This window comes from Scyliorhinus torazame, chromosome 6, assembly GCF_047496885.1.
Source record: "Scyliorhinus torazame isolate Kashiwa2021f chromosome 6, sScyTor2.1, whole genome shotgun sequence".
Taxonomy (NCBI): Eukaryota; Metazoa; Chordata; class Chondrichthyes; order Carcharhiniformes; family Scyliorhinidae; genus Scyliorhinus; species Scyliorhinus torazame.
The window spans coordinates 60,595,405-60,609,006 of record NC_092712.1 but is presented as its reverse complement, the minus strand read 5'-3'; the positions used below and the strand labels follow the sequence as shown (position 1 = coordinate 60,609,006).

The 13,602-nt window shown below is 46.8% G+C and overlaps 1 protein-coding gene across 13 annotated transcripts in view; it reads right to left on the bottom strand.

Moving 5' to 3' along the window:
- Positions 1–13,602, bottom strand: part of zmynd11 (zinc finger, MYND-type containing 11) — a 292,010-nt gene that overhangs the window by 44,663 nt on the left and 233,745 nt on the right. For all 13 annotated transcript variants that reach the window (XM_072508249.1, XM_072508248.1, XM_072508250.1 and 10 more), the window contains 2 exons: positions 8,248–8,325; positions 868–986 (listed from right to left, as the gene is read on the bottom strand). In XM_072508249.1, the coding sequence (XP_072364350.1) occupies positions 868–986; positions 8,248–8,325 (197 nt within the window). The remainder of the gene's footprint in view (positions 1–867; positions 987–8,247; positions 8,326–13,602) is intronic.

Below are 13,602 nucleotides of genomic sequence, written 5' to 3'. Positions count from 1 at the left end.
GCATTCTGGCCTAGTAGCCTGGCGAAGGATCTTGCTAATGTGGAAGGAGGCGAAGCCCCCTAGCGTGGAGGCCTGGATAGACAACATGGCTGGGTTCATAAAGCTGGAGAGGATAAAGTTTGCCTTAAGAGGGTCTGCGCAGGGGTTCTACAGGCGGTGGCAACTGTTCCTAGACTATCTCGCGGAGCGTTAGAGGAAGATCGGTCAGCAGCGGGGGGGGGGGGGGGGGTTGCTTGGGGGGATGGATGAGCAGGACATAACATGAAGGGTGGGGGAAACTGGCACGTGCGGGAGAGAGCCAGTGTATAAAGCTATGTAAATATACCATTTTGCCATGTATATATCTTGCTCAGTGCAATTTTGTGTTATTTTGTTATGGGGGGGGGTTATTGTTTGTAAGGGGAAAAAATTGTGTTGTTGAAAAACTTTAATATATTTTATTAAAAAAAATATCTACCCAATAATTTAGAGACAAATAAAAATCCGATACTGTTGTTCTGACATTTTCTGAAATCGAGGTAACCGTGTGGTGGTAGTTATGTAAAATGTACTGACATGGCCCAGCATCTGGTCGCACTACAATCAATTAGATATTGACAAGTAAAAACTCTCGTTTTTGGGGAATTTGAATTGACTTACAGGAATTGTCTGCAATGTGGAACCCAGGAAAAGTAACACAAAAATACTTGTTTTTCTTAAAGGCATCACAATGTTATTTAAAGGTGGCTATAGAATGAAAAAGGGATTAATATTATTTTGAAAATAAATCGACAAGGCTATAGCTAAAATAAAGAAATAACATTTGGTTAGTTTTTATATATATATTTCAATTATTTAAAAAGACACAAACTATAAGAAAAACTGCACCTCTGATGATGATGCCCAAAGAAGCGCACATCCACCTGATTGTCTTGGCGTTGCATGACTTTAGCAGGCCAAAATCCAAACCCTTTCATTCGCGCCCACACCAGCTCATGATTGGGAACCTACGGTGAAAAGAAAACACACAAAATGCAATACTCATCTTAAATACGCAATTTCACTAATTTATACAGCTCAGATAACTTGCTTTTAACTACCTTCTTTAGCAAACAAAACCCTGTGTTTCATGTCATTTTGTATGGCCACATGTACGGTCCCAGTTCTGCTTCTCATCCATCTAGGATGAGAACTTTGCCAGTCGACTAACAAATATGAATGACGGAAAGGTACTAACTCATCGCAGCCTTCATCAATTCAACAACTATTATCACAAACTCAAATCACGTGCATGTTATCAAGGCTTGGATGAGCCAAGGCTTCTTCCAGCTGAATATCAGAAAAGCTCTTTAGCTCCAATTGGCACTTTCAAGAGCCAGGCCCTGGCTCAGTCAGTCTCCTTGGCTGTCATCTCAAGTTAAACTGAGAAGCGAGGGAACCCTGGCATCCCTTCCTAATCTGGATTCAACTTCCTCCCCTACAACCACTTCATTATCAAAATATTTTTCTTCCACCTTCTGCAACACGGCCTCTTTATTCCTCCATGTTTTTACCAATTTATCAATTCTAGTCATCCCCACCTCAACTTTTAAACAGATCTATAAAAGTGCAATTTTTATCTCATTTGTTATACAAGATATTGATTCTGCTTTTCTATTGTTCTATGCCCCTCCCCAGTAAAATCATGTGAAAACTCTTGGTGCATCTTACTGCTTTTTCAAGTCACACTTCCAAAACACAAGGTGTGAACAACTTTTTTTTCTTTTAAATGGCCTTTGATTGGCAGAAAACCTGCTCCAGACTGCTTCCTCATTCAAAAGCTAAAATATTGACGATTAAGGTCCTTGCGTCATTAATGTGATTAGAGGAAATCAGTGATATTTGAATACATCCTAATCAACAAATGTGAACAGTATCAGCATACATTAAGACTCTGGAATTTGGACGAATCAGTAATTCAATAGAATCAGTTACATCTTAAGGGAGGACGTCATGTGGCAACAATGACTTGCACTCAGTGCATTTAACTCAATTAATACATAAAATTTAATGTCGAATTAAAATATGCAGTTAAGATTTTTGTTTTACTTACTCAATACGAAACTTGTTTGAACAATTCTCTATTCCAATACTGGAAATATTCAGCAGGTCAAGCAGCATCTGTGTGGAGAGAGAGACAGAGTTGACGTCCTTGGGCCGATGACCTTCCATCAGACTTAGCGAGCCATCGATCTGAATTGTAAACTCTGTTTCTCTCTCCACCTGAATGTTTTCCAACACTTTCCGTTTTTAATTTCACCTTCCCAGCAGCCAAATATTGCATGTGGGATCTAAAAATTGCATGCAATGATCCCTCCCCAAGAATGGTTATATATGGGCATTTTCTTATTGAAAATCAAGAAGAATCATGTAGACTGTGGAAAAGGAATAAAGTTATACAATAATTAAATTGTTGCTCAGCAGTTCAGAACAGGAGTATTGGGGGGGGGGGGGCATATTGTCGAAGATTTTCGTTTTGTAGTCTTCAGGACAGATGCAGGAAAGCCAAATTTCAAAGGGAGCAACAATTTCTACTGCATGAGAAAAGGGTAAAAGGTATAAATTCAACAGCATGGGTCTTTTTTTTCAGCAATACTCAAAATTAACATAAGAGACCTCTGAATCTCATGCAGGAGGAGTGAACTACAGATGTTGGTTCTAATAATAATCTTTATTAGTGTCACAAGTAGGCTTACCTTTAACACTGCAATGACGTTACTGTGAAAATCCAGCCGCCACTCTCCAGCGCCTGTTTGGGTACACTGAGGGAGAATTCAGAATGTCCAATTCACCTAACAAACAGTCTTTCAGGACTTGTGGGAGGAAACCAGAGCGCTTGGAGGAGACCCAAGTAGACACAGGGAGAACCTACACACTCCGCACAGACAGTAACCCAAGCCGGGAATCGAACCCGCTTCCCTGGTGCTGTGAAGCAACAGTGCTGACCACTGTGCTACCATGCTGCCATTAATTTAAATACGTGATTTACTGTGCATGTCACCAATGATTAATTACTGCTTTCATGTACTGAGAAGAGCTGCAATCCATCTCATAAATGGAAAATTGCATTGTTCAAGCTTTGCCAAGACCTCCATCACTTGTCTTACATGTTTCTTCAAGGGTCACTATCCACGTACGTAGACAAACATCAGCAGCAGTGATGATGTTGCATTTATCACAGTACATGTGCAAAGAGGCCAAGGTGAATGTGGTCAAAAGAAGCCAGGTGAATGTTGGATTCTCCAGGCACTGGCATTGGAAGATTTTTTTTAAAAATTATTTCTTGGGATGTGAGCATTGTTGGCAAGGCCAGCATGTGTTTCCCATCCCCAATTGCTCTCGAGAGGGTGGTGGTGAGCTATCGTCTTAAACTGTTGCAATCCATGTGGTGAAGGGTACACCCAAAGTGCTGTTAAGAAGGAGTTCCAGGTATTTGACCCAACAAAAGTGTAAGAATGATGATGTAGTTCCTAGTCAGGAAGGTAGGTGGCTTGGAGGGGAATGTGAAGGTGATGGTGTTTCCTATACATCTCCTGCCTTTGTCCTTCTTGATTGTCTCGACCATTGCAGGTTTGGAAGGTGCTATCGTAGAAGACTTGGTGAGTTGCTATTTGAACGATAAAAATGGCACTGCGCACGTACGGGCAATACAGAGTATTTCTGGCAGACCCCCTGAAACATTAGCCCAGTTGAGATCCCTGATCTAACCTCGCCCCTTGGAACACCCTTTCCCAAATTTTTCTAGGCTTTTGCTGATTCCGGTTCTGGAAAGGCTAACAGTAGAGTAATGGAAATTGTCCTGCAATTCATGCCGATTTGGAACACATGGTGGCAACTGTTGCTCACCACAAATTGTTGGATGACTTACAAACTAATAAAGGTGTGCACATAAAACTTGCCGTTAATTTTCTCTCAATCTTCTGACATTTGAAAACTATTTGATGTACCTAATAAATCTGCATCCATGGTACATTCATTGTCAGCACAATTGTTCCAAATTGTCAACATTCTTTGTCTCATATGGTAAAAAGGAAACCTTACCAAGAAAGATTGATCATAGAATTTAGAATTTACAGTGCAGAAGGAGGCCATTCGGCCCATCGAGTCTGCACCGGCTCTTGAAAAGAGCACCCTACCCAAAGTCAACACCTCCACCCTATCCCCATAACCCAGTAACCCCACCCAACACTAAGGGCAATTTTGGACACTAAGGGCAATTTATCATGGCCAATCCACCTAACCTGTACATCTTTAGACTGTGGGAGGAAACCGGGAGCACCTGGAGGAAACCCACGCACACACGGGGAGGACGTGCAGACTCCGCACAGACAGTGACCCAAGCCGGAATCGAACCTGGGACCCTAGAGCTGTGAAGCAATTGTGCTATCCACAAGGCTACCGTGCTGCCCCATAATAATCGCTTATTCTCACAAGTAGGCTTCAATGAAGTTACTGTGAAAAGCCCCTAAGTCGCCACATTCCGATGCCTGTTCGGGGAGGCTGGTACGGGAATTGAACCCACGCTGCTGGCCTTGTTCTGCATTACAAGCCAGCTGTTTAGCCCACTGAGCTAAACCAGCCCCAAATGGGAGTAGCTGGATTATGAACAGAAATACTGGCATTGTTAAAAGACTCCAATAATCTGAATTGCTAGCTCGTCCCAAATGTTTCATCTGTTCAACTGCTGTTAAATGAGCAACATATTACAAATGGGCAAAAAAGCCAATTCTCACGCTATCTGTATTAAGACTATTTTAAAAGTATGTAAAACAACTTATGCATTATTCTGTGTGAGGGATCTTCCACAGATCTGTTACAAATACTGACCTAAATTTCAAGTCAATGTCAAAGCTCAGCTACTAAAGTGTTATAATCGCAACATTTTTAGTATACATTACCAGAAATTGTCTACTCGCAAATTATAAATTACAGTAAAATTATGCAAATTGAACAGAATTCTGATGATTTCCCAAATTCTTTGCACAATTTGTTCTAGGATTCCCTCAGACTTTCTAGGATCCAGCATTCCCTCCTCAAAAATCTAGTCTATAAATCATTGGACAAATAACAACAGTGAGGCATTCATCGTCCTTGTTGCGGTTGTTCCTTGATTGGAGGATGACTTTACTCAGGGTCGTGAGTTTCTACTTTGTAGCGCGATCATGAGGGCAGAATTTGCTTCTTTTTTTTTTCCTTTTCTGCGACTACTCGACCTTATGATTAAGACGTTGCGACTCAAAGTTTGATGCAGCTTGAATAAGGTTTGAACAACTGGTAGCAAGATCCTCTCAGTCATTAATGTCAATGCTGCTGCACTTCAAGGAGACCTTTAGAATGTATTTGAAGGGCTTCCTTTGCCTTTCTCTGGAATGTTGGCCATTTGAGGATTGAGAGATCGGCAGGGGAGACACGTTTTGGCCATCCAGACACTGTGTCCAGCTCAGTGAAGTTGATTTTGCAGGTGTTTTGCCTGAATGCTTGTGGAACAGGGGAATATTATCCCACCTTTGCAGATCAGTCTTGACCCTACCTACCAAGCCCATATAGTTGTTAACGGAGTCAGGCCCAATCCCAGGCTACTTGGACCCCCAGATACCTAAAGCTGGAACCAGCCATATAATAATCTTTATTATTGTCACAAGTTGGCTTACATTAACATTGCAATGAAGTTACTGTGAAAAGCCCCTAGTCGCCACACTCCAGCGCCTGTTTGGGTACATGGAGGGAGAATTCAGAATGTCCAATTCACCTAACATCTTTTGGGATTTGTGGAAGGAAACTGGGGCACCCGGAGGAAACCCACATAAACACGGGAAGAACGTGCAGATTTCGCACAGTCAGTGACCCAAGCGGGAACCGAACCTGGGACCCTGTGAGGCAACAGTGCTAACCACAGTGCCACCCATAGCCGACACAGATACGACGGGCCAAGTGGCCTCCTTCTACGAATCTAACTGCAAATACCTGCCTTGTTCATCGATGCAATTCTTGTAATCACAAAGTGAGCGGAGGAAGAGAACAAGTTCCTGGGAGACCTGCTAGGCTCCAGTGAATCCAGCATCATTTACTCTCAGAAATGTCAATGTGGAGTGGGCCGAAAATGTGGAGGGAGTAAACATAAGTGGATGTAGGAGGGGCAACATATCAAAGCAGGAGGCCTTTCAGCCCTCGAGCTTGTTCCACCATTCATTTCATAGCTGACATTTATTTCTACCCCATTGAGCTAGCTGCTCTCCATAACTCCCTTAACTAACAAAAATCTGTTCATCTAGGCTTTAGAATTTTCAATTGAACTCCAACATCCACAGCCATTTGTGAAAAGAAAATATCAGAAGCCGGATTCTCCGTTCCTGAGACTAAGTGTTGAAGGATTAGTGAACTTCTACGACAGCAAAACTGGTACCGCACCTGGACTAATTCACCAACCGTTATGGGGCTAGCACCAGCCACGTGGATCACGACAGATTCCAAAGAAAATCGTATCTGATTCGCCGGATTCGGGATTGCCACTCGGGAGGCTGCATACAAGCACTCCACTCCCCGCACACACCATCCCAGCCAACAAGATGGCAGCAAGACGATCTGCACCACAATTCATTGATGCTAAACTGGAGAACCTGCTAGGCCCCATAGAGGAGAGGTGGGCCACCCTGTACCCCAGGATGGGAAGGAGTCTGCCAGCTGCCACAGTTCACTGGGCCTGGGCGCAGATGGCAGAGGTCAGGCAACACCTCCTGGACCACCCCATATTAACTCCCCTACCTGGGGGATTCACTGGAAAGCACTCGCTTTTTTCCAGGTTTAGCTTGTACCCTGAAAAAGAGCCAAACTACCTCAGCCCATGATGGGATTGGGTCCATCACAAATTGTGATCCTTAAGATGGCAAATTCCATCCTGTGAGTGAAGGGAATTTTGTCCATTGGACCTCTGTCTATAGGTGGCACCTGATGGCTTCAGGAAAGTGTTGCATGTCATGCTGGCCAGCATATTGTTGGATCTCTCAGGCGCTCTTCCCACCACTTCCTTATCTTCTGGATTTGCCTTTTGGGTGTCAACCTTGAGCTGCTTTCTCAACTTGTAACCTTGGATTGTTTGCTCATGCAATGAAGGCTGCTCACTTTTGTTCTGAGAGCTCACATTACAGTATCGCTTTATTCCAGCCATTTCTTGTGATGACGATGCTCAAACCGAATAGTCTGGGCACACCAGTCTATTGCAGCTGGCTTTAGTTGATCCCACTGCCCTGGAATGGAGTTGGGTGTGTGAAGATTTTCCAGATTGGTCATGACATACATTTGGAATTCCTCTCCTCGGTTCGGTGGCTTTCGAGCCGAGACTTTGGTCTTTTTGCTATCGGACATTTGGGCCAAAAGGTTCTCAACAGCATGTGAGGTATTAGTATATTCCTCTAACATTCAGTATTTGACAATTCAATTCATATATTTCATCTATTAAGATTTTTTTGATAATTAGGTCATAAATTTTAATACTGTATATGGCAATGATTTTTAATTTCTATTGAAATGATTTGGTATCAGAGGCTGGCAAAGTGGGTTAAAAACATGGTCGTTCTGGCTACTGCGCATTCACTTGATCCAGGTTTTAAAAAAAGAAAGGTTCCTTTCTCCACCACGACTGCCACTTCCACCCCCAACCAAGTGAAATAAATTAAGGCATTTCCAGTAAACTTCCAGCATGTGCTAATCCATGGAACAAATCCACAAATAATTTACACTTGCAGAGAAGCCACATGAGGTGTCTTGTGTGGGGATGTCTCAAGCTTTGTTGTTTAAATACACAGTTAAAGTCATGATTGTGTAATGGGTTAGTATGTCATCCATACAATTCTGGAACTTGAGCTGAATTCAGCCTTGACAAACAGAAACAACTCTGTTGGATGGAGGGTTCCTATATGTAATAAACGGGCAATGCAAACACAGTTTCCAATGTAGGTTCCTAGAACGAACATTTTCACAAATTGGCACTCTCGTTTTGGTACAAGGAACTGAAAATGTCACACTATTGCAGCAGCATCTGCTTTTCTAACTTTGGAAACAAATCACATTTTGGGTCAGTGCACAATGACCTTCAAACAAAATTTAATTTGTCTACTAACCCCAAATGGTTCAATATTGACAAAACTAGAAAAATGATCCATTCTCCAACATTGGTATCTCACAATGCGAGGAATGCAATATTTAAAAATAGGAATTTATTCACCCACTTACACAAGGGTAGCAGAACCAGTTCTCTGGCCGTGCATTTGATAAGTAGAAACAGTTCTTGCACAGTTGAAGTTCTGCCAGCTGGAAAACAAAATAAAGTATTAGCAGCAGGTAGACTGAAGTTGATTTAAATTTTAAAGAGGATCAACTTAACTTTGGAGCTACTGAAATATTACATTTTCTCGTCACACTCTTAAGGATTCTTTTCTTTTAATAAATATTTTTATTGGCACTTTAGAGTTAAAAACAGAACTTTGCAGAAAAAAATGCAGGAACAACAACAGTAACGACAACACGCCCCAAGCTGTCAGAATGGCTGTGACAGGCGTCTCAGTTCATTATTTACATTAGTGTTCGTGTGTATTATACAATTTTTTGAAGGGTTCTTACTGGGACTCTTACTGCTTTGTGGCAAGAGTTACACCCAGCTTCACCCACATATTTTCATTCATTGCGAGGACCCTTCACCTCACCTTCAGATTGTCTTTGTTCTGTTGGCGGGGGGAGGGGGTTCCTGTTCAGAGTTCTCGAGGGGGGGTCAGGTTGGTCCGTCTTCCCGGTTTGGCCTATTGGGAGGGGCTTATGTCTCCCCCTGCGAGTGGCCCTTCTCCCCATTCCTTCTCTGCTGTTTGCAAGCTCCCTTTCATCCAGGCGGCGTTCCCTGCTCCCCTTTCTACACACCAACGATCTATCCCCCCACATCCCTAGCGGTTCCCCACTCTGAGTTGGCTGCTGGTTGTTAACAGGTCTGTGACGAGACTTGTGAACATTTTTCACATGTCATGGAATCTCTCCTCGGGGCGCCCTATTCAGAATTATATTTTCTTCAGCTTCAGGAACTCGACCAGACCAGAGAGAGCCATTCCGAGCCCCTGCGTGGCGCTGCCGACTTCCAACCTTGCAGAAAACTCATAGAATCATAGAATTTACGGAGCAGAAGGAGGCCATTCGGCCCATCGAGTCTTCACCAGCTCTTGGAAAGATATTCCTATTTAAGCCCACACCTGCACCCTATCACCGTAACCCAACTTAACCTGTTAGACACTAAGGGACAATTTAGACCGGCCAATCCACCTAATCTGCACATTTTTGCACTGTGAGAGGAAACCGGAGGACCCGGATGAAACCCATGCAGACACGGGAAGAAAGTGAAACTCCACACAGCCAAACAGTCACCTGAGGCCGGAATTGAACCTGGGACCCTGTGCTACCGTGCCGCCCTAAGCCTGACGATCTCTGAGGCGAAGACGAGTGCATTTGCCTCCTTCCCCATCCAGAGCTCTGGAAGCTCTGACACCCCGAAGACCGCCACAGATGGACACGGCTCCACCTCGACCCCCACCACCCTGGACATAGCCTCGAAAAACGCCGCCCAGAAATCCCCAAGTCTGGGGCAGAAACAAATCAGAAAATGAGGGTGTGGTGGCTGGATCCCCCGACACTGCTTGCACTCATCCTCCACCTCCGGGAAGAACCCGCCTCATGTGTCTTGGTAAGGTGCGCTCTGTGCACCACCTTGAGCTGCATCAGGTTAATCAGGGCATAGGAGAAGGTAGAGTTGATCCTGTGTAGCACCTCGATCCACAGTCCTCCCACCTATCTCCATCTCCTTCCCCACTTCCATCTCGCCTCGTCCAGTGGGGTCCTAACCTTCTAGGAGTCGTCCGAGATGTCGCCACACTTGTCGCCCCCCAACCAGACACCATTGTGTCCAAAAATGTGTGCCTGGGTCTCTGGAGGAACGTTCTGGTCTCCTTACGGAGAAAGTCGCGCAGGTTCAGGTCCCTGAGCTTATTCTCTTTTGGGAGTTGCAGCCTCTCTGAGAGTTCCCTCAGAGTCCACATACATGTCCCCTCTCTCTTCCATCTCTAATGTGGCGTCTATTCTTGATGGTGTGAACCTATGATTGTTGCAGACGGGGGTCTCTATGGACATCTCGCCAACTTTGAAGTGGCGCCTGAACTGGTTCCATGTCCTTGGGGTAGCTACTATCCTGGGGCTCCTGGGATGCGTGTGTGGAGGGACCGGAAGTGGTGTGGTGGCCAGCACTGAAGAGATGTCCCCGTGCAGGAAGCCTCCTCCATTCGGACCATAGCCACCCCCTTCCCCGCTCCTCGTTTGCCACCCAGTGATAGAAGAGGAGGTTTGGTCGGGCCCAGGCCTCCCACACGTCACCCTCGTCGTAAGATAGTCTTGCGTATCCTAGGGATCCTTCACCCCAGACGAAGGCAATGATTAACTTGTTGATCCTGGTGTCTACCGGAAACCCATCCAGTCCTGGTGCTTTCTCTGACTGTACGAAATTAATTCTACAATTTCACCCAGCTATTGTGGTGCTTCCAGCCCTTTTCCTGTCCTCCCCTATCACTGGTATATCCAGTCTGTTGGGACACTGTTCCATCCCGAGTCACCATCTGGAGGTTCGAGCAGTGTAGCCCTCGGTAAAAGGTTGTAACGGCCTTGTTAATCTTTTTTGGGTCGGAACTTCCGGTTGCGGCGATGCGGAGCTAAGCCGCACATTTCGGCAGCTCCCGCTATCATGGACTTTTGGGCTCTCCAGAGGAGCCCCAACGGAAATTTTTTGATTTAATCCCGTGTGGGAAGGTGAAGTAAGGTCCCCCCTTACGTTGTATGGCGGAAATTAGCGGTGGAGCGTCGGAGAAAGAGGCTCTGGAGCAGCGGCACAAACGAGGGGGAAAAAACAAGATGGCGGAGGGCGGAGATCGAGCAGTATGGGGGCCGGACCAGCAGGGGTTCTTTAAGCGCTGTGTGGAGGAGTTTAAAAAGGAGGTGCTGGCGCCAATGCTGTTAGCGATCGAGGGGCTGAAGGAGACCCAGAAGGCCCAGGCGGTGGAGCTTCGTGAGGTGAGGGATAAAACTAACAAGAACGACTTCCGGGTGCGGCGATGACCAGCTGAGTCGCACGTTTCGGCAGCTCCCGGTGGAACGGACTTTTGGGCTCTTAATAGGAGCCCCATCGGCAATTTTAACGGCAAATAACACTGTGCGGTAATCCAGAAGGGAATCCCCCTAGGACACGGATGGAAAAAAGAGAGGAAAGTAGCCGGATTGCGGTGGATCCTCTAGAGCAGCGGCCAGGAAGGCAGGCACAAAGCAAGATGGTGTCGGAAGGAGGCAGTTTAATATGGGGCCCTGACCAACAAGAGTTCCTGCGGCGTTGCGTAGACAAACTCAAAAAGGAGATGAAGAAGGAGCTGTTGGCCCCGATATTACAAGCGATTGAGGGGCTAAAGGAGGAGCAAAAGACCCAGGAACAGGAGCTTCGGGTCGTGAAGGCAAAGGCTGCTGAGAATGAGGACGACATACAGGGCCTGGTGATGAAAACGGAGATCCACGAGGCACAACACAAAAGGTGTGTGGAAAGGCTGGAGGTGTTGGAGAATAATGCGAGGAGGAAGAACCTAAGGATTCTTGGTCTTCCCGAAGGTGCAGAAGGGGCGGACGTCGGGGCATATGTGAGCACGATGCTGCACTCGTTAATGGGATCGGAGGCCCCGACGGGTCCGCTGGAGGTGGAGGGAGCCTATCGGGTTATGGCGCGAAGACAGAGGGCTGGAGAAATTCCTCGAGCCATAGTGGTGGGATTTCTCCGATATAGGGACAGAAAGATGGTCCTCAGATGGGCAAAGAAAACTCGGAGCAATAGGTGGGAGAATGCGGTGATCCGCGTATATCAAGATTGGAGTGCGGAGGTGGCGAGAAGGAGGGCAAGCTTTAATCGGGCCAAGGCGGTGTTGCATAAAAGGAAGGTCAAATTCGGAATGCTGCAACCGGCAAGACTGTGGGTCACACATCTAGGGAAACACCACCACTTCGAAACGGCAGATGAGGCGTGGACATTTATTGTCGAGGAGAAGCTGGAGTGAGCGGGCCAGAAAAAGAACGTTTGGGACAAAAGTGGGAGGGGTGAATTTGTGGGATGAAGGGGGGAAAAGGGGGAAGAGAGGACTTCCCAAGTTGTTAAACCTGCGACCCTGTAACTTCTCTCTCTCCCCCATGTCGTGGGGGAGGGGGTGAGGGAGGATGAGGAGCTGAGGGCGCCGGCCATTGGGGGCGGGGCCAAATGGGAAGCGCGGGCTTGGTTCCCGCGCTATGGTAATCATGGCGGGAACAGGGAAGCAGGAAGGAGGGGGCCTCGCACAGTGTGAGCCGAGGTCACGGGGGGAAACCGAGGTCGGCCAGAGTTTGCTGACTTCTGGGAGCAACATGGGGGGTGCAATTACGCTAGCTTGGGATCTAGCAGGGGGGGGGGGGGGGGGTTAACTGGGTTGCTGCTGCTGGGAAGAAGGGGGAGCTGGCATGGGAGGGGGGGTCGGGGCGGGGGGGGGGCGCCGCCTGGGGGGGATACAGCTACGTGGGAACCGGGTGAGGAGCTGGATTGAAAAAGGAAATGGCTAGTCGTCGGCGGGGGGGGGGGGGGGGGGGGGGAAAGAGAAGAGCCCCCCAACCCGGTTGATCACGTGGAATGTGAGAGGGCTGAACGGGCCGATTAAGAGGGCACGGGTACTCGCACACCTAAAGAAACTTAAGGCAGATGTGGTTATGCTTCAGGAGACGCATCTGAAGCTGATAGACCAGGTTAAACTTCGCAAAGGATGGGTGGGGCAGGTGTTTCATTCGGGGCTAGATGCAAAAAACAGGGGGGGTGGCCATACTAGTGGGGAAGCGAGTAATGTTTGAGGCAAAGACTATAGTGGCGGATAGTGGGGGCAGATACGTGATGGTGAGTGGCAAACTGCAAGGGGAGGCGGTGGTATTAGTGAACGTGTATGCCCCGAACTGGGATGATGCCAATTTTATGAGGCGTATGTTAGGACGAATCCCGGACCTAGAAGTGGGGAAGTTTGTAATGGGTGGAGACTTTAATACGGTGCTGGACCCAGGGCTGGACAGATCGAGGCCCAGGACCGGAAGGAGGCCGGCTGCAGCTAGGGTGCTTAAGGATTTTATGGAGCAGATGGGAGGAGTAGATCCCTGGAGATTTAGTAGACCTAAGAGTAAGGAGTTTTCGTTTTTCTCCTATGTACACAAAGTATTTTCACGAATAGATTTTTTTGTTTTGGGAAGGGCACTGATCCCAAAGGTGACGGGGACGGAGTACACGGCTATAGCCATCTCGGATCATGCTCCACAGTGGGTGGACCTGGAGATAGGGGAAGAAAAACAACAGCTTCCACCCTGGAGAATGGACATGGGATTATTGGCAGATGAGGGGGTGTGTTTAAGGGTGAGGGGGTGTATTGAAAGGTACTTGGAACTTAATGATAATGGGGAGGTACAGGTGGGAGTGGTCTGGGAGGCACTGAAGGCAGTGGTTAGAGGGGAGCTGATATCTAT